We start from the raw sequence: 26,524 nt of genomic DNA on the forward strand, positions 1-26,524 counted from the left end.
TGTACACTTAGTGAATATTCACAGTCCATTGCTGTTTATTTATGTTTATTACCGTTCACGTTCTTGACATTACATTTAATTTAAGTTATTAAAGTTTGATATTTGAAAAAAAAAGAGAAGAAAAAAGAATAATATATATATATATATATATATATATATATATATATATATATATATATATATATATATATATATATATATATATATATATATTATGTGTTCTCTTTGTACCACCAGGTCTGGTTTGACTGTAAGCAATGTGATATTGCAAAAACTGACAATTCAACAGTTAAAACAAAATTCTAAGCATTGACAAATAAGTTTGATAATGTCTAATTATCTATATCCAAATGCATAACTTATGATGAAATTTAGAATTAGAAGGCAACTGTATAGAACACTGCAGCCATCTACTGGCTATTATTGTAATAACATGATTTTCAAGTCATTTTAATTTTTTCACCAGATAGCAGCAATCTGTCCACAATATATGACACATACTCATATTTTCTTCATGTTTAAACTTATAGAAGTGTAGGTTTTTGCTGTTTTGAAGTTACATAAATTTGCTTGTTTGCATATGCAAATGAATGGTGAAAACAAAAAATGCTAAACAGCAAGAAGTGCATACGTTTATTGCTTTTAATTCAGATAATTAGACATTTTATCAGTTCTTAAAAAAAAGTTACGCCTGTACTGTGTCCAATCAAAAATGGCCGCAAACAGCAAAGAGAGTGGCCCATCTTGATCAGAATAGGAGGTTTAATTATATAGTTGACCATGTCCATGATGTATGACAACATTTTAATTTTAGTTTGGAAGATAGAATTCATTAAAAAAATAAAATAAATCTAAGTATAGATATATATACATACAGTATAATTTAAGACCTAGTTTTGAACTAGGGGTTTGAAACCAACATACAAAACCATTGCCAGAGAAAACACATACATTATTTTTATAGTTTGACTTTTTAACTCAAAATCTTATAGTTTTTGGCATATACAGTAGGTCTTATGAGAACTTCCATGATTGACAATTAGCCACAGTCTCCTCAATGTGATTTGATCCAAAAAACTTCAAATCTACCCATTTAAATTATAATAATTTAAACTATTTATTAAATTTGAAACACAAACACGCTACCTATATATAGCAAAAGTAACTTTTGACCCTAAATAATCAGACCTCAGCCCGTTTACCAGGACATTCAGCTCTAATGAGATGAAACAGTGTTTGGACAGCAGTTTAGGTGGGATGGCCTGCATACATTCATCAGAGCAGAGGGTGCTTTATTGGGAATTCATTAATCACTACAGAACTAATTATAAATTGATCGCGTGCTCATACAAGATGAAGAGGCCTGTCTTGCATTTCTGATCAGCAAGGGGAGAACCAGCGGGCCTAAGGATTGAAACTGACAGAGAGACTCAGAGATCTGCTTTGATCCACTAACACAGAGCTGGATGAGAACCCTCCCCTCAGCACGCCTGCCACATGCAGTCATTACAGAACAAACGTCAGTAGTCCAGCCCTCACTGCAGTGTGTACTTTCCCCACACCAACTCATCTGATAAACCTGACTAGAATCAATGACTTTTCCAAGTCCTTTTGTTAAAGTCATTGAAATTGCAGTATTTTTGCAAATTTCCCATGAATGACCTTTCAGCACAATTTGCTACATATAAAAAGTGTGCATTTAAAACAAACTTTGTGCCCTTTTCAAACATGCGTCCTGGTAGTGGTGATAAGGCAAAGAACACTTTGAGTCCTATTTCCTGCGATCAGTGACTTCATGGTACCATCATTTTTCTGTTTGCCTCTAATAACACATGACAAAGTTTGCAACGCGTTCATTGTGGTGAAAGACAATTTGTGAACCCTATAGAATTCTATGAAGCAGAATATTTGTGCAGCAACAGAACAGCTGAAAACGTTACATTTGAAGCATTTATTGAACACATTAATGTAACATTAACAGACGTCACCTACAGAACTGTAAGGAATGCATGATTTGAACAGAAAAATGCAATCAGGTTCATAAAAACAAGTGATTACAGTCCTGCAGAAATTTCATGCATTGACGGATGTCAGACTTCAAAACTCCACCATAAAGAAAATACTAAACAAGTGTGATAAACCCAGACAATCTGGGATATCCAAAGGTAAAAAAATGCACAGTGCACGGATTAATCTGAATATGAAATGTAATCTTTGGCAAAACTCCTTTGTTTAGCAATAAAAAGTCCAAGCTAAAACTAAAGCAATAATTGGAATTATGTATTTCTATTAAGTTTATGTAAAGTACAGCTTTTACAATAAAATGCTTTATTAATAAACAATGTAACATGTTAATGTAACAAAATAAGAACCGCTGAACTAGACACATTTTTAAAATCATTCAGAAAAAAAAAGTGAGAAATGTATTTTTTTTAAATCTATTTTAGTATTATATGTCAAAGTACAATATTTCTGTTCAGTATACTGTAGTAAAAAAAAAAAAAACACCCTTACATGATAGCAAACATTGACATTACAAGTGGAAAATCCACTGGTTGTATCCATTATTGTAAAGTCCAAATAACAACACTTACAAGTTTAAAGACAAAATACTGATATAATGTATTAATTTGTTTTAAAATTCATTTAATAGCAAAACATTTGAGATGCATGCATTTTATAATGCAGAAAATGCTAATTTGCCATAAGATACAATTTAAAAAGCAAGTACATTTCTTAGGTCTTTAGTCTAGAAAACAATATAATGTCCAAAGAACTACACTCACATTAATACAATAGTCATTTCAAGCAGTAAACATGGGAGACATATTCTCAAGAGTTTTAATGGCTTATTTTCACAACACACAAATGAGGCTCCGTCCCTCTTCGATTTCATCCTGCACCTTGTCACTGGAGGTGGCGATCTCAGCCTGAGCTGAAAACATAGCACAGATAAACGTGAGCACAGTGCCTCCTATGGCTGTGTAAAAGGCCCAGCCCAGAGAACAAAGGCCCACTTTATATGGGGAAGCATCCTGACCGCAGTAGTCAACCACCTTCCTAGATCCCCAGCCTGCAGGATAGAGCATCAGACCAAGAATGAGGAAAAGACCTGGAAAAGGGAGGATGGGAAAGCTGTTATTATAAGGACAAGCATCTGCATTCCAAGCATTTCTATCAAACAAACATTGAAAAGCATATCTGTCATGGCAAACTAGATATGACAATTTTCTTAAAACAAAAAATTGTTATTACAAAACTCACCACCACAATGCTAGGATGTTGCTAGGATGTCACTACATGTTCATAAAAAAGTTAATTTTTTACACATGTGCAAGAGTGTTTTGGGTGGCTGCTAGGGCAATGGTGGGGTGGTTGGTAAGGGTAAAAAAGAGCCCACTCCCAAGTCTCTATGATATTCTGCAGCCAGTTGCAAGAAATCCCTTAAGTTAAGGAAACCTTTAGTGACTCTATGGTATTAGTTTTTGACCCGATTAATCATCCACCAGGTAAAAATCCTAAATCTGATTGCTAGAAAAGGGTACAAAGAGGCTACAGGCCCCTGGGGCAAAAGGCACTTTTTATTTTATTTATATTTTATGAACAAATGAATAACGCAGCACTTTCCTAAGCACCTGTTTGTCACTATGCACTGCAAAGTTTCCCTGATCCATGAGGTCAGTGCATGCAATGTCTAAAGGTTGACTCAGAGTTCATTTGTTCTAATATTTAAAGGGATCATTCACCCAAAAATTCTCTCATAATTTACTCACCCTCATGCCATCCCAGATGTGTTGATTTTCAAATTATGATTTTTAGAAGGATATCTCAGCTCTGTTGGTCCTTACAATACAAGTGAATGGGTGCCAAAATTTTGCCCTCCATAAAGCACATAAAGGAATCATAAAAGTAATCAATATGACTCCTGTAACGTATTGTAGCTGGCAATGGCAATGACGAAGATGATTGGTAACTTGGTTTGCAAGGCTTAAGGATGACATGAACTTGACAGGTGCTACAAAAACTAACAGCAATACTAAACAAAGGACAATTGTAAACATGAGGGCTTAAATACACGACATGGGGGAACATAAACCAATGATCAAACAGAACACGAAACAAGATAACAAGACAATTAAACTAAACCAATGACAAACAAAGTAATCAAACAATGAACCAATGAAAACAAGACACATGAACATGGAGGGAAAACAGGACATCACATGACTAGAACCAGGAACTAGACTTTTCAAAATAAAAGACATGAAAACATGAACCAACAGAATAAACATGAACACACATCTAAACACGCCAACTCCAGTGTTTAAATCCATATCTTCAAAAGTGATAAGTGTGGGTGAGAAACAGGTCAACATACAATTCCTTTTTTGCTAGAAATTCTTCTCCCTGCCCAGTACCTGGCAATATGCATGAAGAATGTAAACCAGTGTTTTCCAACCTTTTTTCTGCCACGGCAAACATTTTACCACTGAGAGATCCTACAGCACCCCACTTTCCCACATAGGCCAACCATCGTCAATATTTTTCCTTTTTCCTGTTTTCTGTCCGTCTTATTAGCATGTTTAATTGAAATGTTTGAAATTTGGTAAGTCATATAGGTAGGCTACGCTGTGTGAGGTCACAGGTGGCAAGAGCGGTAAATGGGTAATGAAAAACAACAAATTTGCTTCTTTTCTAATTTGTAGATTTGTTCTTGCAATGCCACAACAAATTACAGGGATGCAAACTCATGAGGGGCGAAATAGGTAAGAATCACTGGTCCACAATTTGTTTTTCTGGAGATATTTTTTTTAAAGAAGATAAAAGCATCAATTCCAGCTATTTTAGTGATTCAAGTTTATTCAAGTTTTCAATTGTGCAGAATCAGCTGCAAAATAAAGAGTATTGTGGTGAGGCTTGCTTCTGTTTCACAAATTTGTTCAATTTTATTAACTGATTAGTTCAGTGACCCCTTCTGTAAATGTCACTAGGTGGTGACAAATGAGCGTCTTGTGTGCCACGAGTGAGTCAGTGAATCATTTTGATTTGTTCATGACCGAAATCTACCAAGAGACTTTATAGTGTTTAAGCATTAAAAGAACAAAGCAGATCTATAGTCTTCCTTCAGTCTGAGCATTATTTTTCATCCTATAAGACAACAATAATAGTGAGTTTCAATTATGTCTGTACCTTCTCCTTCATTAAAACTTGCATGGCTACAAATTTACTGACTTCAGTATAAGAATTATAAACACAAAGCAGATCTTCTGTATCATTTTCCTACAGTAGCCTATTTAAACTTTCACATTTCACATGAGTTGCGTCGAGGCCTCAATGATCCGTTCACGCCAGCAACAAGCGCCGCATTGCCCTCCACATGACAAGAGCTGCAGAAAGCGTCACAGAGGGGCGATTTTACGAGTTTGCCACGTAATGAAGCGGTAAGTATGCACAATAAATATTGAAAACATTTATTTGGAAGAGAGAAAAAAAGCTTGTAGTTGCTTTAATAGCAGAAAGTAATAAATGGACTCGTTTATGTTTAGGTTGAAGCGTTTTCTTGGTGAATTTAAATTAGTTCAATAACTGGAGTCTCTGATATTCGTAAACGACAAGGTAATATTTAATTAAAATAAATTATGACACATTCAATATTTCTTCACAAATTTGGACAGTTTATAAATATTTATTAATATTTATAGTGCTCTCAAAGACATAATTAGTGAAGCAAAAACGTGTGTATGAAAAACACTTTGGTGTAAAGTCACTTCATAGACTTCAGTGTATTCTGCAGCGCTGATGCGAGTCACGTGAAAGACCCTTAACGTGTATAAATATCACTCACTTTTGCACATTAATCATTGCTCTTCACATTCACAAAAGTGACTGATTTTGGTCTCAAAACAGCAAATTTCTCCAAAAGGTGAGGAGTTTGGATCCCTGAAATTATTAATTATTTTCTAGTGAGATCACACTAGTGTGCCATGGCACAGAGGTTGGGAAACACTGATTTAAATCACCAAAAAATGTGAAAGTAAAAGTTAAAGTGTAGATTGACTGAGCAGGGAGGAGAAATTATAGTCAAAAAAGGACATAAATATTGTTTCTCACCCACACCTTTCATATATGCCTTTATGTGAATTTTGGAACTTAAACAACTTGGCACCCATTCACTTGCATTGTATGGACCAAAACAGCAGAGAAATTCTTCTAAAAATCTTAATTTGAGTTCAGTAGATGAAAGAAAGTCATACACATCTAGGATGGCATGAGGGTAAGTAAATGATGAGGGAATTTTCATTTTTGGGTGAATTAACTCTTTAACAACTTTTAAAAGGTGAATCACATTGACTGATTCAATCTGAATAGAGATGTAATGAAATGGCAAATGTGACTGAAATGAACATGAAATGATGAGCCCTTTTCTGAAATGGTTATTTTGATTAAGCATGAACTTATTTTGTAAGTAAAAAAATAAATACCCTGTAACTATTCCCCTTATATCAACACTATATCTCTATTACCCACTGGGAGCATTTTACCCCAAGAAGAATAAACACATTAAAATAAATTTACAATATACTGTCTTATTGCAGACTGTAATCTGCTATGCATTTGAAAGAAAAGTGCTAAACATGCCAACTCCTAAGTTTAAGTTAATTATATTAATTTGACTGTTACACACATTTTTCTTTTAAAGTTCCTCTTTCCTGGAAGACAAGCTCACTTAGAAATGGAAACTGAGTCAATATCCTTGTTTTCATGACAACGACCCTGTGGCCTCTTTGAAATGATAACATCATCAAAAAGAATTTCTTTACAACATGAAAGCTTACTCTGTTTTATAACAAGGGGTGAGTCATAAGTCACAATGTCAGTCAATGGAATTTTCAGTCTTTAGGAAGCTATATGATTATAATTTAAATAGACGTTTCCCTTAAAATCTGGGATTTAATTTAGGCAAAGCAAGAACTCTTCCTGAGAGTTCCTTAATCTTCATACCAAACAGAGCAGGTCATTGTGATCCCTGAAATTCTTTCTGTGTGCTTACTCTAAATAGGCAAGTGAAATCCTGTCTCTAAAGTCATACTGAAGTCATGCTCTGACTATTCACAAATTACTCAATCACTACGTTGTAAATCTTTCAATTAAATTACCCAAAAGCTACATGGCTCGCTGGAACCTGTTGTTGGTTTTGATTCTATAAACTGAAGCACAATATTTTTATTGCACTACAATACTTTTGTTTCCAGACAAATAATACATTGTAAGTTCTGATCTGTAAGTCCTTGGTATTTTGAGTGTTATTCACAGGGCACTGCACTTTTGTTTTAACAGCTCAACACAATGACAACGTTTACACCTGGTATTAAGAAGCATCTTGGGTTATCCGATCACATGTTGTCAGGTGAGACGCATCGCTGTTTACAACTGGTTGCTTAAATGCATCACCTCTGACCACATGTTTTCGTATTTCTAGGGGAGGGTCTCAGATTTCATACTACCTCTGTAGTAATACCAGGTGTAAATGAGGTCAGTGCAATTGACCTGATCATCTCCTTTTGTGTACCACGAAAGAAAAAGACATTTGGGTTTGGATCGACATGAGGGTTCCACCTGAACCACCCCTTTCACAAGGTTTTATAAACATGGTAGACTCCAGAGAGACAGCAAGTAATATTTTTGATGTTGTAATATTTAGACAATCTTTTCGGTTATGGGATGATGTGTGTATTGATGTTCAAATTAGACAGCACTGCCTTTGAGGTCACCAGAGGAAAGTCAAACCCTGTATGCTGTGAGCTCAGAGCATTTTGTGGGCAGCTTCAGTGTCTAAAGAGTTACTCTGCTTGAGTAAATCAGGCTAAAGATGACCACAAGAGGCTGGCAAGACCCGGACCCTGAGAAAGCAGTACTATATTCTTCTTACCTGCTATGCCTTGAAGCAGGCCACACACGTTGAATATGCTCTTCTTTAAAATACTTTGGAAACACATGCTGAAGACCGAAAGGATGCCCACTATGCACAGGAGAAAGATCCCAATGGCCAGAAATATAACTGTGGCTTGCCAAAAGCCACTAGCTATTTCCATGAAGTCTGTGGCATAGGGCCCACATTGGACAACCTTTTGGTTTGCCACCTTGAGGCAGCGGTTAAAAATACCCAGGGTTCGCTGATTGGTGCGGAGTGATGTGGTAAGAGTGAAGTTGGTTTCTGAGCCATCTGAATATCCCACGAGCCAATCAGCACTCATAAATGCCACCAGCTCACCAAATGCCACCACAATGCTCATCAAGGTCCATAACATAGATCGGCATGTGACTATGACATGACACATTCTGCAAAACCTTTATGCCGGTACTTGAGTGGAAATGGTTTCTTCTCTGTTGAAGTGAAGAAGGTGAAGGCACTTCAGTCAAGGTCCATTTGTGGTATAATCAATGCTGGCTCGTCAAAACAGGCATTCTTGGATGGACCATCCTAAATGCATCCATGTACAAATATAGAGTCAGCAAATCTATAAAAACAAGAGAGGTACACTTGTTTGAGAAAATTATGATTGAGACCATCTTTCCCCATCATATCTAGATTGCTTAAGAGATGAATCAGGAACAGTTGTTGAATCTGACTCTTTATCAACTTTTCTTTAAATGTAACAGTGTCCTAACCAGACGCAACACAATAATGTGATAAAAGGCATCTCTCCCATATTAATCCGAGTTTGTGACAAGATTGTCCTTTTGAACTAGTTCTTTATAAGGATTCATTCAAAAAGATTGACAAAGCATTTGTAAATCACTACACTGAAAGGGAGAATCTTGGAAGAAAACTTGTGGGCGACATATTGGAACCATAAACAACAAAGCATTTGACAATCTATGGGGAAGATTACAATAAGATTTGGAATGTTTGGTAGAGGTTTTGTATGTAGATTTTAAACAATTAGTTCAAAACCCTCTTAAATTATTATATTTTTTGTAAATTTTCACTACCATCATATTTTGTTGTAGGAACCACATAGGCCTATATTAAGGCAAGGGTCAACTACATTTTGAAGGCAGATTTTAACCGAAGTGTTTGAATGTGTTCTTAGGACAAAAAGTATTTTTCATGAGTCAGGTGATGCATGTTGTCACCATTTTTGGGACAGTTTGTCACTTTAAAATGTCATAATGTTTTAGAATTTATTAACTATAATACTTGTTAGTGGTGCTTGCAAAGCATCACTATTGTAATCTCACATACTTATTATACTTTTTATTTTTATTTTTATATCTCTTAACAAAACTTCGCACCTAACTCGTCCCGCACCGTTTGCGTAGACCCACGAATGAGGTGTCAAATCGAACGACCTATTGAGGACACATGTGCTATGACTTTTATAAGCTGATCGGGTACGGTATTTGCCCCAGGGGCAAAAAAGCGGCCTAAAAATCCCATAGACTTAACATTGAGACAAACTTTGACCGCCACAGCTCCAAGCTTAGGATTTCGTGAGAAACGTGTGATTTGCCACATTTGAAGAGGCTGGCAGGCTCTGTAAGAGCATACCTCAATATGGGGTAAAAGTTGCACCCCTGGGGGCAGGAGCTGCCCAAAAATGCCCCAATTGACTTATAATGGTGTAGGACGGCCCATGAAATGAAAAGGCATAGGGATTTGTATTGAACATAGCTCTGGATCACAGTGTCATAGAGACGAGGGGTGGGCTCATTTTACTCAGACAACCAATCAGTCTCTCTGGATCATTGTGAAGCTATCAAGCCACGCCCTAGCAACCATTAAGAGCACCTTAGCAACAAGTCCCATAGACTTCTATTGAAAAAGATCAAAGGGATATCTCCGGATAGAAGTGTCATAGAAACACAAGGGTGGTCTCGTTTGACTCGGGACAGCAAACAGCCAATCATGCATCACTTCAACACTTCCTAGCCCCTCCCTAGCAACCATTGTCGAGCACCTTAACAACCAAAATCCATAGAGGGATATCTTCCATTCTGAATGTCACAGAGGCATGGGAGTTGGTTTATATCATTCATACTGACAAGCAGCCTTTGGAGATTCATGATTGGCAGCTGCCAAGCCACTCCCTAGCAACTACACAGAGTACCCTAGCAACCGTTTAGCAGTAACTATATCTCTGCACCAGAAAATCAGAGAGACTTCTGGGTTGATTTATTTCAATCAGGATGGCAAGGAGACTTGATAAGTATCACTATGTTAACTGCCTAGCAACCAGATGGGGTTACCCTAGCAACCGAGTAACAAATCACATATCTCTGCATCAGAAAAACGTAGAGACTTCCGGGTTGACTTATTTCAATCAGGATGGCAAGGAGACTTCATTAGTATCACTATGGTAACTGCCTAGCAACCAGATGGGCTTACCCTAGCAACCGAGTAACAAATCACATATCTCTGCATCAGAAAAACGTAGAGACTTCCGGGTTGACTTATTTCAATAAGGATGGCAAGGACACTTGATTAGTATCACTATGGTATCTGCCTAGCAACCAGATGGGGTTACCCTAGCAACCGAGTAAAAAATCACATATCTCTGCATCACAAAAACATAGAGACTTCCGGGTTGACTTATTTCAATCAGGATGGCAAGGAGACTTCATTAGTATCACTATGGTAACTGCCTAGCAACCAGATGGGCTTACCCTAGCAACCGAGTAACAAATCACATATCTCTGCATCAGAAAACGTAGAGACTTCCGGGTTGACTTATTTCAATCAGGATGGCAAGGAGACTTGATAAGTATCACTATGTTAACTGCCTAGCAACCAGATGGGGTTACCCTAGCAACCGAGTAACAAATCACATAACTCTGCATCACAAAAACGTAGAGACTTCCGGGTTGACTTATTTCAATCAGGATGGCAAGGAGACATCATTAGTATCACTATGGTAACTGCCTAGCAACCAGATGGGCTTACCCTAGCAACCGAGTAACAAATCACATATCTCTGCATCAGAAAAACGTAGAGACTTCCGGGTTGACTTATTTCAACCAGGATGGCAAGGAGACTTCATTAGTATCACTATGGTAACTGCCTAGCAACCAGATGGGGTTACCCTAGCAACCGAGCAACAAATCACATATCTCTGCACCAGAAAACACTACAGACTTCCGGGTTGACTTATTTCACTCAGGATGGAAAGGAGCCATGTATTGTATTACCTTGGTAACTGCATAGCAACCACATGGGCTTACCCTAGCAACCGAGTAACAAATCACATATTTCTGCACCAGAAAATCGTACAGACTTCTGGGTTGATTTATTTATGACCATAATTTTTTCTCTTTTCAAGTTATAACATGCTGTTTGACGAGTTTTGCCACGGCAAGCACCACTCACATTTTCTTCAGGAAATGTACCTATCTAGTTGGTTAATACAATGCTTTGATATCTTTGTTGTACATTATCTTTTTTATTTTGGTTGTTTTATGAATCATTTTGTGCCTCAGAACAACAATTAAAATTTTTAAATTGTACTAAATATCCTATATAGGCTGATTCAAGCAGGCGTAGATTTAAACAGAGGAATAGATTTTATTTTTGTGGTTTCAAGAAGGCGTAGATTTAAGAGAGGAATAGATTTCATTTTTGTGGTTGTGATGGATTGACAGGGGAATGTGTTCCCCCTTAATGTTCACATTATACCACTGGTTTAATGGCAGGTTCCATTGTGACAATTTACCCTATGTATTGTGACAACGTGCTGCACAGTTGCGGCAAGTTGGCACAAAAGGTCAACATGAGATCAATGAACTGCATCTTTTTTTCTGGGCAAAATCAGTAAAAATTATCCCAATTGTTTTTGTAGCCAGGATTCTAAAGTATGTGGATATGCACAAATTGACTTTCAAAAATAAACCTATATCCTGAGAAATATTCACTGGAGCAAAAGTGTGGCAACTCGCCCCTGTCTCCTCCATATAACCTAATTCAAAAGTAGTGATATTTCTTTTTACAATAATAGTGAGAAATAGCAGTATCTAACAAATGTTACTAAAAGAAAATAAATCTGTGATTTTTTTAACCAGTTCATTGAAATAAACTGCCTGAATGAAACTATTTGTTAAAATTAATTGACATCCTAATGCTTAATTGCTGAGACTCCTTAAAATACTCCAAGACTTGCAAAAATACAAGATCTGATAAATGTAAATCAGAAACTTCAAGTAGGAACCTTAGTCAGATACTGACAGAGTATTGGTTTTGTTAGTTTCTCATATACATACCTGGACTATTAGAATGGCAAAGATAGTTATGAAATGAAGAGTTTAATTCTTCACACATCAGAAGATAATGCTGCAAGCTATACAAAACTTTCATTTATGGAATGTGTTATGACAAGTCCTGACTGTGATAACACAAGATTGTGTAAGTAGCAAACCTCACAGCTACCTGTTTGTACAGGCAAGCAAGTCAGTAAAAAAGAACAAATTTTAACAAATTCTACTTCCAAATACTATCATAATCTTAACACAAGAAATTACAGTATGTCATGTAAATATCTCCATATTCAGACTTAACAGGTAACAAAACAAAGTGTAAGTAATCTTAGGCTGTTACACACTGTGTATAATTAGGTGTGTGTTTGTTTTTGTTTGTCTTCTCTTTTTTCTTTCTCTCACTATAGTGCTCTTAGGTCTCTCTAGATTGGATGCGGTGCCTGACACTCATCGTTACCCTGCCTCTGCCAATCATCTGTCATCAGGCCTGTTATAAACCTTACAGGAGTTCCTTGAGGTTGGCGGTCCTGATCTTCGGTCCACAAACTGTTAGTCTGTTGATATCTGCTCTTTCACTTGTGAATGTCTAAAAACCTGTTATGTGTTCCATTTATGCTGTACTTTGTTCCCTCCATGAATTGTGAATGTGTATTTTTGAGTTTGAAAGAAAGCTGGGTAAAAGAGGACAGGTAAGCAAGTCGCATGTCATACATGGTGCACACTCCGGATTTGGACTTTGTAGTAGACACATTAGGAAAGGAGTGAGTGCCTCCCCTTGTACGTGTTGTGGTTAGTTAGAGTAGATTAGTTAGGGCATCATGAACGCTGAAGACTCATTTTGTTTTCCACATTTTTCATTGACAGACTGTTTGGAGGATTGAGGTTCGTAATTTAGATGTTTGTCCTTTTTATTTGTATTTTATTTGGCACCGCTTGTGTCCCTTTTCCCCTTACCCTGTGACAAATGTGTACATTCGTAAATAATTCACCTTTTCACTTTACTCGATACTATTGATGGTTATAAATAATAAACCACATTCCTTGATGTTTATACATTTTCCCTGGTTATGTCTGTTTCCAGCACTTATGGCATTTAATTAACCCCTATGACCTTTTAGGATTGTAACATTTAATGGGGCTCATCCAGGATCGTTATACTTTCCCGTTGTATTAATCATTGCTGGTGCGGTAGTATTTCGTTGATAGCTTAGGGAGGATTAAACTTGATGTGGTGTTGACTTGGATAGGCACAATTATATTTAGAATCATTTGTTAAAACGGCAATGGCTGAGCAGCTTGAAAAATGCAGAACAAAATCATGTTCAGGTTACAAGGCAAAATCTCAAGAGAGATTTTAAGAGTGCTGTATTACAAAGGTTGGTAGAGTTAAATGTACTGGTGCTGCCTGAGAGAGTGGAGGACAGTTCTCTTGGCACAGATGCTCGCCCTTCAGGTGAGGAGGTGCAGAGTGGAACTGCTGAGGTGGAGGAGGAGTCCGAAGAGAAAGCCACTTTGGCAGCCATTTGTCTGCTGCAAGTCCAGATGGAGGAAAGTGAACGGGAAGAGGAACATCAGGCCGAGATGGAACTATGACAAACAATTTGCATACTAGTAATTGAGACTGATAAGCAGATTACGTTGCATGAACTTGAGCTGGAGGCTGAGAAGTGTACTTCTACCCCAGGTGCGTAACCAGCACCCGCATGCTGTATCGAGAGTAGAGCCGTCCAGAACAACCTTTGATGTAAGCACATCTCTCTCATGCCTCTCTTTAGAGAATCAGAGGTAGACTTGTACTTTGGTGTATTTGAACGTATAGCTTCTGCCATCAATTGGCCAAAGGATGTGTGTTCCTTGATATTACAATGCAAGCTAACTTGTAAAGCTCAAGAGGTTTTCACTACTCTATCTTTGGAGGATAGCTTGCACTAAGAGGTGGTAAAAACTGTGATTATGCACGCGTATGAGTAAGTACCAGAAGACTATATAAACATTTTATTATTTCTCTGGAAAAAAAGAGATTTGACAGGTGGTGCGTATTAAGCAAGGTAGAGGACTATTAGTCACTGCAAAAGTTAATCCTGCAGGAGGAATTTAAGGATGTTCCAGAGTGTCAAGTGATGCCATGCGAGGTTCGGACGTGTGAATGGCGATCTCTGCGCACATTGCTAGTTTTAATTCTTTTATGTCATAAACCGGTGAGATTTGATACACCCTGTTCCATAACTGTTTTAGGAAGACAATGTCAAATAATTGAAAATCCTTGGGCTCTGGAGATATTAAAAGACACTAACGTGCTCAAGCTGATGCCACTGAGTCCCCAAGCCAGGGAGCCGATTTGGCCGGAGAAGTGAGGAAAATTAGGCGAAAATTGTTGAACATGTCGACAATGCTGATGAAGGTCATTGCTGACGTGGGAGGATCTTGCAGTAATATGTCGATCGATCACTGCCATGGAAACTAAATTCACTGAGGTGGTTACAAGAGTGGGGGATGTCGAGAAACTGATAAATTATCTGGAGTTAACGGAGAGGGAACTAGCTGCTAATCCGCTAGCGACCAAGGTGGATTTGGAGTGTGTCTGGGAGAAATTGGTGGACATGGAGAACTGCAACGGCAGAATAACGTCTGAATCCCGGAAGCCGAAGAGGATAAGGATATGTTGAAATTCCTGGACAGGCCTTTTCCGAATCTGCTTGACATAACAAGCCATAAGATGGAAATCGAGCAAGCTCACTGGGTTCCGACTCGGCAATTCGCTGAGGGAGACAGGCCCCAATGAATTCTGGCCAAATTTCTGAGATCATCTGAAAAAGATCTCGTGTTGCTCAAGGCGAGGAGTAAAGGAAGACTAAAAGAACACAGCATTTTCTTGTTCCCATGTTTGCGAATTCGACGAGAGAAATGTGATTGATTCAAGGAATGCAAGAAAATTTTACATCAACGTAAAGATGCTTTTGCACTGATGTTCTCAGCCAAATTGAGAATAGATGCTGGCTGTAAAACATTTACATACCCCCAGCAAGCAATGTCCTTCATAAAGTCAATGGAGTGATTTTAAGTAATTTAAGTAATTTTGTGGTACTCACGTTGTAGCCAAATGAACCGACTCACTGAACATTCACTTGACTGATCGAGGAACTGAGTGCCTTTTTTGTTCGTTTTTGTGCTGGTTCCACCTAGTGACTGAAGTTTGTTTTGTGGCGTAACACTCCTTCTGGACTGTTGAGTGGATGAATCTGTACGTTCTTTGTGCTTATGCCTCCTATTGGTTGGAGTTTGTTTTGTGGAGTATTTCTTGCAAGACATTGGAGTGATAAGGTCATTTGTTGCGCTCATGTAGCGGCCAAATGGGCCGGCTCACTGAATATTCCTTTGACTGTCCTAGGAAACTGAGCACCCTTTTTGTTTTGTTTAGTTTTTTCTTTTTGTGCTGTTATGCCTAGCAGTTACAGTTTGTTTTATGGAATAACACACCTTCAGGACAGTTATGTGGATGAATCTACACATTCTTTCTGTTTATTCCGCCAATTGGCTGAAGTTTGTTTTATAGATTATCTGTTGTTGTGTAACTCGGTTTATATGGACTGTTTGAGTTTAGAGGTATGGACACCAGTTGGCACTGTCGTGTGTGGGATTAATGCTCTTTTTGTTTGTTTGGTTTCAACGGAAGTTCAGGGTTTCATTGTTGCACTAATGTTGGAATGTGGTCTTTATAAAAACATTTTGACACACAATCTACTTTTTCTCATAAGTCAAAATGTTAAATGTTAATATGAGCGGATTGTCTTCTCTGTCTTCGTCTACCGATGAGGATATTAGAAACTTTGTGGAACCATTAGAACTTTCTAAACTGATGGCTGAACAAATAAATTCTCTTAATTCTGAGATAACCTTGGAGGAGCTTGGTGGGGTAATTAAGGCCTTGCCTACAGGCAAGGCTCCGGGGCCAGACAGCTTTTTAGATATTTTCTTACTTATGCTACTGAATTGGCTCCACTTTTGCAAAAGTTTATATGGATCCAATTTCCCTGATCCAGCTAGATGTTAAAATATTGTAAACATATTTGGCTAACTGATTAAGGTTATGACATCTCATATACATATAGATCAGGTGTGGTTTATTTGGGGATGTAGCACTTCTAATAACATTAGGTGCTTCATCAATATCATGTGGTATGTGGCGAATGATCGGACTCTGGTCGCTGCCATCTCACTTGATGCCGAAAAGGCGTTCGATATGGTAGAATGGGATTATGTTTTTAAGATTTTGGAAATGTATGGGTTTGGGAATACATTTAATGTTTGGATTAAGTTACTTTGTAGACACCCGGTAGCGGCGGTACAAACAAATTGATTAATTTCAGATTATTTTACTCTGGATAGGGGCACCTGGCAGGGTTGTCCTCTTTCCCCATTATTGTTTTGTCTTGCCCTGGAACCATTAGCAGCTGCGATAAGGAAATTATTTTCTATTATTTACGGTGATGGCGGGAGGTGTGCGCATAATCTTTTGTTTATGCAGATTATATTGTATTATTCGTCTCTGACCCTACTAGATCTATGCCTTGCCTCCACAGAATTACTAATACCTTTAAATGTTTTCAGGATACAGAGTTAATTGGTCTAAATCCGAAGCTTTGTCTCTAACAGCGTACTGCCACATAACAGCTTTTCAGCCAGGTGACTTTCAGTGGCATATACAGGACATTAAGTATTTTATTCCCAGGAAATTTTATTTAGTTTGAGTTCATTTTGACCCTTTAATAAAGGGTGAGTGATGTGGGCAGGTGGGCTTCATTACATTTATCTATGATTGAGAAGATTAATGTTATTAAAATTAATTGTATTCCAAAATTCAACTACCTGCTACAGTCTCTCCCTATAGATGTTCCCCTTTCTTATTTCAAGCAATTTGATAGCATAGCGAAGTCCTTCATTTGGAATGGTACACGTCCCAGATTACATTTCAGTAAATTGCATAGGTTGACCGATTGACAAAGGTAGGAAAAAGGCCTACCCAATATTTTGTTTTATCATTATGCATTCGGTCTCAGACATTTTGAGTGTTTAATTCTCAGTGTTTAATTTGGACATTTATTGAAATGTTGCCTCGAGCATATGGATGAACCCAAAATTATGCATTAATAAATCCCCTTTCTGCTGGTCACAGTGGATTGTGAGGGAAGTTAATAAACTAGGTGAACTATATGAAAGTGGAGTGTTGAGATCTTTTGAAAAATTGGTTTAACATTTCCCAGATCTCATTTACAGCAGTGCCACCTGCTCTGTACTAATTTTGGGAGTAGAATACACAACCCTAAAGCAGCAGATACTGGTGATTACTGCTTTTGGAAAAGGTCATGAGGCATCAGTGTATTACTCCCTGCAAATTTAGAGTCTGGGGGACGGAGCTTCAACTTCTATCAAGAGATTATGGGTGAAAGATTTAAACTTGGTATTGGAGGATGGAGTGTGTGCTAGGATTCTAAAAAACATCAAGTCTGCATCTAGAGATGCAAGGGTTCGCCTTATGCAATTCAAGATTTGACATAGATTCTATTGGACCCACTCTAGATTGTATAGGTTTGGTCTTAAAGACACACCCACCTGCTGGTGATGCTGATCAGAAGATGGAGACACAACCCATGTTTTTTGGTGGTGTGTTAAGCTCCAAGAATTTTGGTTGGAGGTTCACAATTTTATGTGTGACGTATTGGGCACTCTGATTTATTTTGCCCCAGACTCTTTGTTTTGGGTGATGGGGTGGACATACATGTGGGGAATAAACACATAAAAAAATAGGGTTCTTATTAAATTATTTTAAGGGGACTGAGGTTGGCTGGAGCGCCCCCATTTCAGGAATGGTGCACGGAGATGGGGAGGGTGGCGGCTTTTGAGGAAGTGTCTTTTAGAAGACTGGGTAACTTGGATTTGTTTGTTCGGAAATGGGGCAACTATTTGGAGATGGGGAAAGGGCAGTGGAGAGAGAGAGGTATATGTATAAATGTGTGTGATTATTATACACACACACACATACATTTTTTTTCTTGTTTCGTTTTTTGTGTATATACTCATGTGAGACCACAGGAATGTTTTTTGAGGGCCAGGGCGGGGTTGGGGATAAGGAGGGGTTAAATGTTGATGCTTTGTACATATGTTTTGCTTTTCTAGATTACTGTATGAATAAAAATAATGTTAATCACAAAAAAAAAGGATTGTGTTCTGGATCGTGTTGTAGTTTACTTAAACAAGCTTTCTTCTGGCTCCACGGCCCTGCTATGGGCAAAGCCAAATTCTCAGAACACGAAAGAGGAATGAGAATGTTTTATCTTTCGCAAACCGGGACATTTGATTGCTGATTGTCTCGTGTTAAAACGTAAACAACAATCTCCAGTAACTAAGAGTTTGGGATTTGTGAAGTCTGTTGATACCGTTAAAACTGAGCATTTTGAGTTAATTTCTGTGATTGTTAAGCCTGAAGATCAGGTGGAAGTAAAGATGCTTAGAGACACTGGTTCGGCTCAATCCATTATTGTTGCCGATGTGCTGCCCTTGTCTGGGCAAACTTTTTTGCATTGTCAAAGTCCCATTACACCAAATATATTTGGAGTCTGAATAGTGTACTGGACTTGTGAAGGTGAGAGTGCGTTCGTGTCTTAGAATTTATCCTCTGCAATGATGAAGGGTGGGAAAGGTTTTTGATAAACCTGATCTGTCTGATCAGTCTGATGACTATCGGGAGTCTTTTCCTGAAACTTTTCCTGCCTGTGTGGTTATGCATGCTCAGGCTCGTAAAAAGGATAATGCTGTGAATGTCTAAATTCATGGCACCTACCGTAATTTCCGGACTATAAGCCGCAACTTTTTCCCCACGCTTTGAACCTCGCGGCTTATACAATGACGCGGCTAATATATGGATTTTTCCCGCTTTCAAATTTTATAAAAATAAAAAAAAAAAAAAAACATTCGGTGACGTGCTCAGTTTTTTGGCAGCGTGAAGCTTTCATTAGACCAATGAAATTGCAGAACGGGTTAAGGTCAAAACAACTTTTTTTGTTTACTGTTTAGATTAAATCGAGCGCGCTCAAACTTCCCATCATTCTGATTACGGTAGTCATTTTGTCACCCTCAAGACACGGAGAAATGCATATGATGCTGCTTTCAAGTTGAAGGCGATTGATCTGGCTGTTGGAAAAGCAAATAGAGCTGCTACATGGGAGCTTGGTCTTAATGAGTCGATGATAAGACGTTGGAAACAGCAGCGTGAGGAATTGACTGAGGCTATTCAACTCCGACACCGAAAGAGATGACTTCAGTGGTTTCAGTGCACAGGACGAGGAAGATAGTGACCAATGACTTTCTTGGTAGGCTACTGTTTACTGCAAATGTTTTATTACAAGCCGTGTGTGGCAGCGGGGGCGTGGTCAAGGGCCCGTCCGGGAGAGAAAAGCGGTAAGGGCGCTTACACCTGCGCTAAATTATGTCTAACACCGGTGTCTAATTTCAAGTGCCCTGCTTCACGTGTCCTTCTTGGGAAAACTGTCACACGGTGACAAATTAGACACCGGTGTTAGACATAATTTAGCTCAGGTGTAAGCGCCTTACGCTTTTCTCTCCGGACGGAGCTTGACCACGCCCGCTGCCACACCGTGTTTCGTTAAAGCCTATTTATTTTTGTTACAAGCCGTGTTTCGTTAAAGCCTGAGTAAAGTTTCAATGTACGGTAGGCACCTGCGCTTATAGACAGGTGCGGCTTATTTATGTTTAAAATAATATTTTATTTAAAAATCAGTGGGTGCGGCTTATATTCAGGTGCGCTCAATAGTCCGGAAATTACGGTATATTTGTTGAAGATATTCTTTCTTTGCCTGATGAGAGCAAAGTATCTGCAAAATCCCCTGTATCATGTCCCAATTCGTTAAAGTTGAAAATGACACGTGAACAACATTTCTGCCCAGGAAGAGGATGCAAAAGTGTTTCTCCTCTGTCATTTATACAGATACAGTTCAAAAGAGGAAGTCTGCGTACTTTGTGCAGAATTGGTTACTGATGCGTAAGTGGGGCACAAGTCCTGCTGATGATTCTGAGTGGAATGTCATGTATCAGATTGTAATTCCTTGGTGTTACCATCAACAAGTGCTATTGCTCACTCATGACCATGAATTGTCAGGGTATTTGGGAATTAAAAAGACTTATAATCGAATTTTGAGACACCTCTTCTGGCCTGGGTTAAAAATTGATGTGGGTTAAAAACCAGATATTGTCGTACATGCCGTGTCTGTCAGCTTATGGGTAAACCAAACCAATTTCCACCTGATCCGCTCTCCCCTATTCCAGTTATGGGTAAATCGTTTTTTGATATTTATCGCGATTAAAAAATAAATCAACGATATCGATGATAAGCTTTTGAGGAATTTTCGATATTTAGTGCATGTCACCAAAAACACAAGCAGTTCAGCTTTCTCAGGCTGCGTTTCCACTGTCGTGGAAGAAATCTGCAAAAATTCGCTCACAACGCTAGGAAAGCGCTTGCTCTGCACCACTATCAATCGTACAATCCGCCATGCGAGCGTGGTGCTCGGCTTCCGTAGGAATGAATCGAAAACGCTCTCTCAGCTTCGCTCACAACGCGTCAGTGGAAACATAGGGTCAGATATGATGAACTTGCTAATGGTATCTGCCTTAAATATGATTAGGCTACGTCGGACACTTGATTGATTCAATATGCCCTGCAAGACTGACTGCGCCCTCTCATCGTCTCTAGTGAAAAGCTTGACAAAACAACTTTTTGTGTACACCAGCTTTCTGCATTGTGGTCTTGGATAATTTTCTCTAGCACCAAACACGCTTCATTTATGCTCTGTCCCGCTCCGCACACATTGCCTCTTTTCCCTGCATGTGCATAGACATGAGGTGCCACATAAGTTAAAAAAGCACATTTTAGACCATAACAATTTAAATTCTAAATTTAACTTTATTAATCAGCATATTACGAGCCTTTAATAATGAACAAATCGGTTTCTGTTCTAATTTTGTGACAATAAATCTCTGGAACAGATGACAAGACAATACAATTACTAGTTGGTAGCCTATTCTCTCACTTTAATGAAAATATTAAAATGTTCCATTCAGACTTTTACGTTTTCAAACTTTTCTCTCAGGGTATACCTCTGGATCCTCCATACAGCATCATTCCACAGTCACAAGAGCTTCTATGCCCCCTTACTTGGGTATCTGAATCTAAAGAAATATACAAATATTTCATTTTAATGTAAAAATATTCAAAACATTACTGGACTATGTCATTATACTTTAAAACGAAATGCACTCCAGTGATAAACTATCAAATATTTTTATATTTTGGTAAAAGATCACTCAGACCCCACTGCTTTGGCTGTCTCTGGACCCCAGTGCAGTTTTGAATTCATTTTTTTCTTCTTTTCTTCCGCCAACTTTTTGAAATAAAATTAAAAAAGTGCAATGTGTAAATGTGAACGTATATCCTGATAAATATCGATATCGAACAATATGAAAAAGAATAACGTGATAACAATTTTGGCCATATCACCCAATCCTACAGGTAACCAATTTTTGCTGACTGTGACACGATTTCCTGAGCCCATCTCATCGCGAACATTTCAGCTCCAGTCGTTAACGAAGCACTTGTTAAATTCTTTTCCACATTTGGTTTACCGTAAATTGTGGCACTAATTTTCTCTCAAAGCTTTTCTCGCAAGTTTTGAAAACTTTTAACATTTCACATGAGAGTGTGCATCACCCAGACAATCAGGGCGCAATCGAGCGATTTCACCAGACATTGAAGTCGATGTTACGAAAGTATTGTATGGACACTAGTAACAATTGGGTTGAGGGAGTACCTCTAGTTTTATTTGCGGTTTGAGAAACGGTCCAAGAAATTCTCGGGTTTTGTCCCGCTGAATTGGTTTTTGGGCATAATGTCAGAGGTCAAAGTGCTGAAAGAACCTGTCATACATTGACTCTAGTCCCAAAATGAATTTGTTGGATAATGTTAGCAAATTTCATGAACGTCTGCATAAAACATGTTCTATTGTGAAAGAAACGTTGGTAGCGGCACAAAATATAAAGCACCACTACGATCAAAAAGCGGTTCACAGATGCTTTCAAGCGGGTGACGAAGTGTTGGTGTTGTTGCCTATCGCTGGTACTCCTTTTTCTGCCCATTTTTCTGGTCCCTATGTGGTGATGAGCAAATTGAGTGGCACAAAATATGTAATTAACACTCCTGTCAGGAAGTGGTTGTGGCAAACATATATTTAATATTTATATAGGTTTGTTCATGATGTTCTTGTGGGTGGGGGTGTTACACGCTGTGTATAGGTGTGTGTTGTTTGTTTGTCTTTTCTTTCTCTCGCTATAGTGCTCTTAGGTCTCTCTTGGTTGGATGTGGTGCCTGTCAATCATCGTAATGAAATCACCCTGCCTCTGCCAATCGGCTGTCTTCAGGCTTGTTAAAAACCCTCTTGAAAAACCTGCTAGTTTCCAGCACTTATTGCGTTTCATTATTTAATGTTGCGTCCCTGCTACCACTATGACCTTTTAGGATCGTAACACTGAGTAATAATGAAAGCTAAATAACTTGCTAGTTGCTCTTTGGCATAAAAAAGCATGGTTCAAGCCATTTCTGTCTTACTGGTGAACATTATCATTAGTTAAAATGTGAATTACAAGTTAGTAGCCACAGCACAGTATTTCCAGTATAGGGGGTTCTTGGCCACCAATAAACTACCCTTTTTATTTCTGCCCTCAACATTAATTGAGAGAGTTACATTGCGAGCTGCTCAATTGTGAGCCATTGTTTACATGAACTGCACCAGAATGTTTCTGCATTGAAAAACACAAAGAATGAGCTCACGCCTAATTAATCGCACAATTTGATTTACCAAAAAAGGAGGCACCAAACCAAAAAGAAAAGTGGCATTGGGCCTGAAGAATGTCAAAGCCTGTTGCTGTGAGAGGAGTACACAAAGGTTTTTCCTGCTGAGGAATTAAAACGGTCTTAAAAAGAGATGAAGAGTTTCTCCATCTCCAAATGGAGACAGATTCAAAGTCCCCACAATTGTTGACAGATGGAGCTTCATTGGTCAATGTACCAAATGTTTCCTGCAAAACTGTTTGAGAGCTGACAAGAACCCTTGATCATCTGCACTACACTTAGTATACTAGTTCATATAAGGTGCATAAGTGTAATTAATGTCCTTAACCTATCCAATCATATGAATACTTCATGAATACTTCATCAGTGACAAGTTTTAAAAGAAAGTTTTCCCCATAAATATTTCCAGTTATGTTTCCTTGACTGACTATGAATCTTAAATAATAGATTTTACACTACAAATATAAAGGCATAAAGACATCTATTGAAAATATCACAGTAATGCCTATACGTTTAAATGATAACTTGGCTCAGCAATATTGCAATGGGTAGATTCTTAATACAGAGTATGTGGTATTATCACAACTAAAAGCATAAGGATAGCATCGCCATTAACACTACCAAAATTTTGCCACAACTCACATGTGTGTGTGACTGCCTGCATTGGGATTTTAGACTTGAAAGTATGTTATAGTACCATGTTATTTGATATACTCCATGGTACCGAATGATTACCATATTCATGCACTAAGGTATTTACAAGGTACTTAAAAGAATACAATGGCACTACCATGTCCAAAAAATTTTACTTTCTATTTTGTGGAAGACCAAGCTAATATTTAAAAAAGAAAGTACACCCAAAATTCTCTCATAATTTACTTACCCTCATGCAATCCCTGATGTGTGACTTTCTTTCAACACAAATGAAGATTTTTAGAAGAAAATCTCAGCTCTGTTGGTCCTCACAATACAAGTGAATTGTGACTACAACTCCAAAAAGCATATTTAAGGCAACATAAAAGCAATCCATAAGACTCTAGTGGTTAAAGCCATATCTTCTGAAGTGATATAATAAGTGTGGGTGAGAAACAGATACATTTGAAGTCCTTTTATAACTATAAATTCTCCATCTTTGACCAGCCCTGACCAGAACATTTCTGAATGTGAAAGTGTTGATTTTCAGTAAAAAGCAAATGGTTTAAATATTGATCTGTTTCTCATCCACACCTATCATATCGCTTCAGAATATATGGATAAAACACTGGAGTCTGTATTATTTTAATCCTGCCTTTATGTCCCTTTTGAACCTTCAATGGTCTGGTCACAATTCACTTGCATTGTGAAGACCAACCGCTGAAATATTTTAAAAACAAAGAAAGTCATACACAACTGAGATGGCATGAGGATGAGTAAATGATGAAAGAATTTTCTTTCTTTTTTTACGGTGAACTATGCCTTTAATAATAATTTACTTTTCTTTTAGATAAGAAAAAAAAAAAAAAAAAAAAGTTTATTGGTACCTCATGTTTCTGTCCTGGAACTTTGTCTCAATATCAAATTTTGCCCAAAATATAACGATAAAGAATTAAAAGTGATATCTGGATTACAGCTCTTTTCTATTTGTCTGTCTTTCTGAATTATTGCTTTAAGTAGTGAGTAATACATGTAATAATCCCACGGGCCTTTGTTCATTGATATCGGATGCAATCAAAACCTACATTCAAAACAGATAAAACTAAGAATAACACATATATAGCCCCAAACGCAAACATCAAAGAATTTTCTTACCGTGATATTCGTGAATTCACAGAATGTTCAGCGGTGTGTTGAACTTCCTAACGTGAACTCTTCCGACGCTACTTCACACTGAAACACGGCAGAAGGGAAGAGTCACAGCGGAAACATGCATCTCCATAATCAAAATGACCGAATTCTTGGAAACACACACAAGCAATGTGTCATCGTTTTACAGATTACTGAATGTATGTTCGACGCTCGACTCAAAACGATACCAGTGTTAGCCAGATTCAGCTTCTCCTCTCTTGTTTCTTCACCACCACCCCCTTCGTCCAAGATCCAGCCCTTCGGGAAGTTATCATGGCTCTCGGAAGGCGCCTATGGTGCACTGAATACGGTCTAGCCTAGGTGGGCTGCTGACTATATTTTGAGACACAGACACGGACTTTGCTGAATGCCTGCGCTCTCTTTTTAGCTTATTGTTTATTGTTAGATTTTATAGAATTGTTTTCGCGAATCCTTTGAACCCTTATTCACCTGATTCAGCTCTAGTTCAAGAGACACCCACTTTGGGGTGGGTGGGAGTTATCAAGTCCAAAATTGCGTTTTTCTTATATCTCATATTTATCACAACTATTTCACAAATTATGAAAATATGACATCAGAGTTGTCAGTCTGTAATTATTAAAATATGACCATTTTGATAGGTTAGGATAGTACAAAATCCCATTGAAGGTTTGAATTAACATGAGTATGTTGTAGTATTCACATGGTAACTCTAGATGGCTCTATTGTGTCTGGTTAGTGAACGCCCTTCGTTGACAAGAAAGAGACAATGGCAGGTTCAAGTTTTCTTTAATGGTTTAGAAATAACTTAGTTTGTTATTGAAAAAGGATGCAGGTCAACACTTTGAGTATGGCAAATACACTTTGTGCTTTTGAAATGGGGAAAGGTAAAACCTGGGTTAAAGAAAGAAAGGTTTTCCCAACCTTTTATGCAATTATTTTTATTAATCTCAGTTTACAGTATACAAAATATATTTTCAACAGTAAACAAAGGACTTCATTTTGTGCTCACTTCATTTAAAGATTAAATCATAAAAATTTAAAATGCAAGTATAAATATTTAATTTAATTTGAAGGCTGTAGTAAGTATTGCAAGCTGTTGAAATATTTGTTTTCACTGTACAAAGATAGCGCAGTGATCATTTTAAATTAAATTATATTACTTACAAGTGCATCTCTCTTAGTTTGTTCTTTAAAGCTGACTGACTGTGTCTGGCCAGGCTGCCCCATTCTTAAATTCCTCTAGATTTTGGTGAAGCAGACTGGAGCAGTTTAATCTTGAGAGAAGCAGAAGCTTAGACTGGCCGGAGAGCTCATCCATGTCCTTAAAATGAGTTGGTCAGGCACATTGACAATGCCTACAACAGCTTTATTGTAGGATAATGCATTTCAGTTGTTCCAATAACCTACTTAGAAAAGGAAAAAATCCATATCCAATAGAGAGCAATTATTGCCAGTGTACGTTCTGTAATCTATAGGGTATTCCTGAGCGTTTGAGAAAGATAGTGATTGGTAATGTAGTGTTTTTATTTACACTGGAGAAAAAAAGGTTTG

The 26,524-nt window shown here is 37.9% G+C and overlaps 1 protein-coding gene across 1 annotated transcript; it reads right to left on the bottom strand.

Annotated features, from left to right (window-relative positions):
• Positions 1-1,953: 1,953 nt before the first annotated feature.
• Positions 1,954-25,430, bottom strand: LOC127642352 (LHFPL tetraspan subfamily member 2a protein-like). The gene is made up of 4 exons (XM_052124967.1): positions 25,180-25,430; positions 24,956-25,033; positions 7,931-8,519; positions 1,954-3,112 (listed from the first exon to the last, which is right to left on the bottom strand). Exons 3-4 carry the CDS (start codon positions 8,337-8,339, stop codon positions 2,856-2,858), a joined length of 666 nt encoding a protein of 221 aa, XP_051980927.1. The 5' UTR covers positions 8,340-8,519; positions 24,956-25,033; positions 25,180-25,430; the 3' UTR covers positions 1,954-2,855.
• Positions 25,431-26,524: the final 1,094 nt, after the last annotated feature.

The sequence above is a fragment of the Xyrauchen texanus genome, chromosome 4, assembly GCF_025860055.1.
Source record: "Xyrauchen texanus isolate HMW12.3.18 chromosome 4, RBS_HiC_50CHRs, whole genome shotgun sequence".
NCBI classification, from domain to species: Eukaryota; Metazoa; Chordata; class Actinopteri; order Cypriniformes; family Catostomidae; genus Xyrauchen; species Xyrauchen texanus.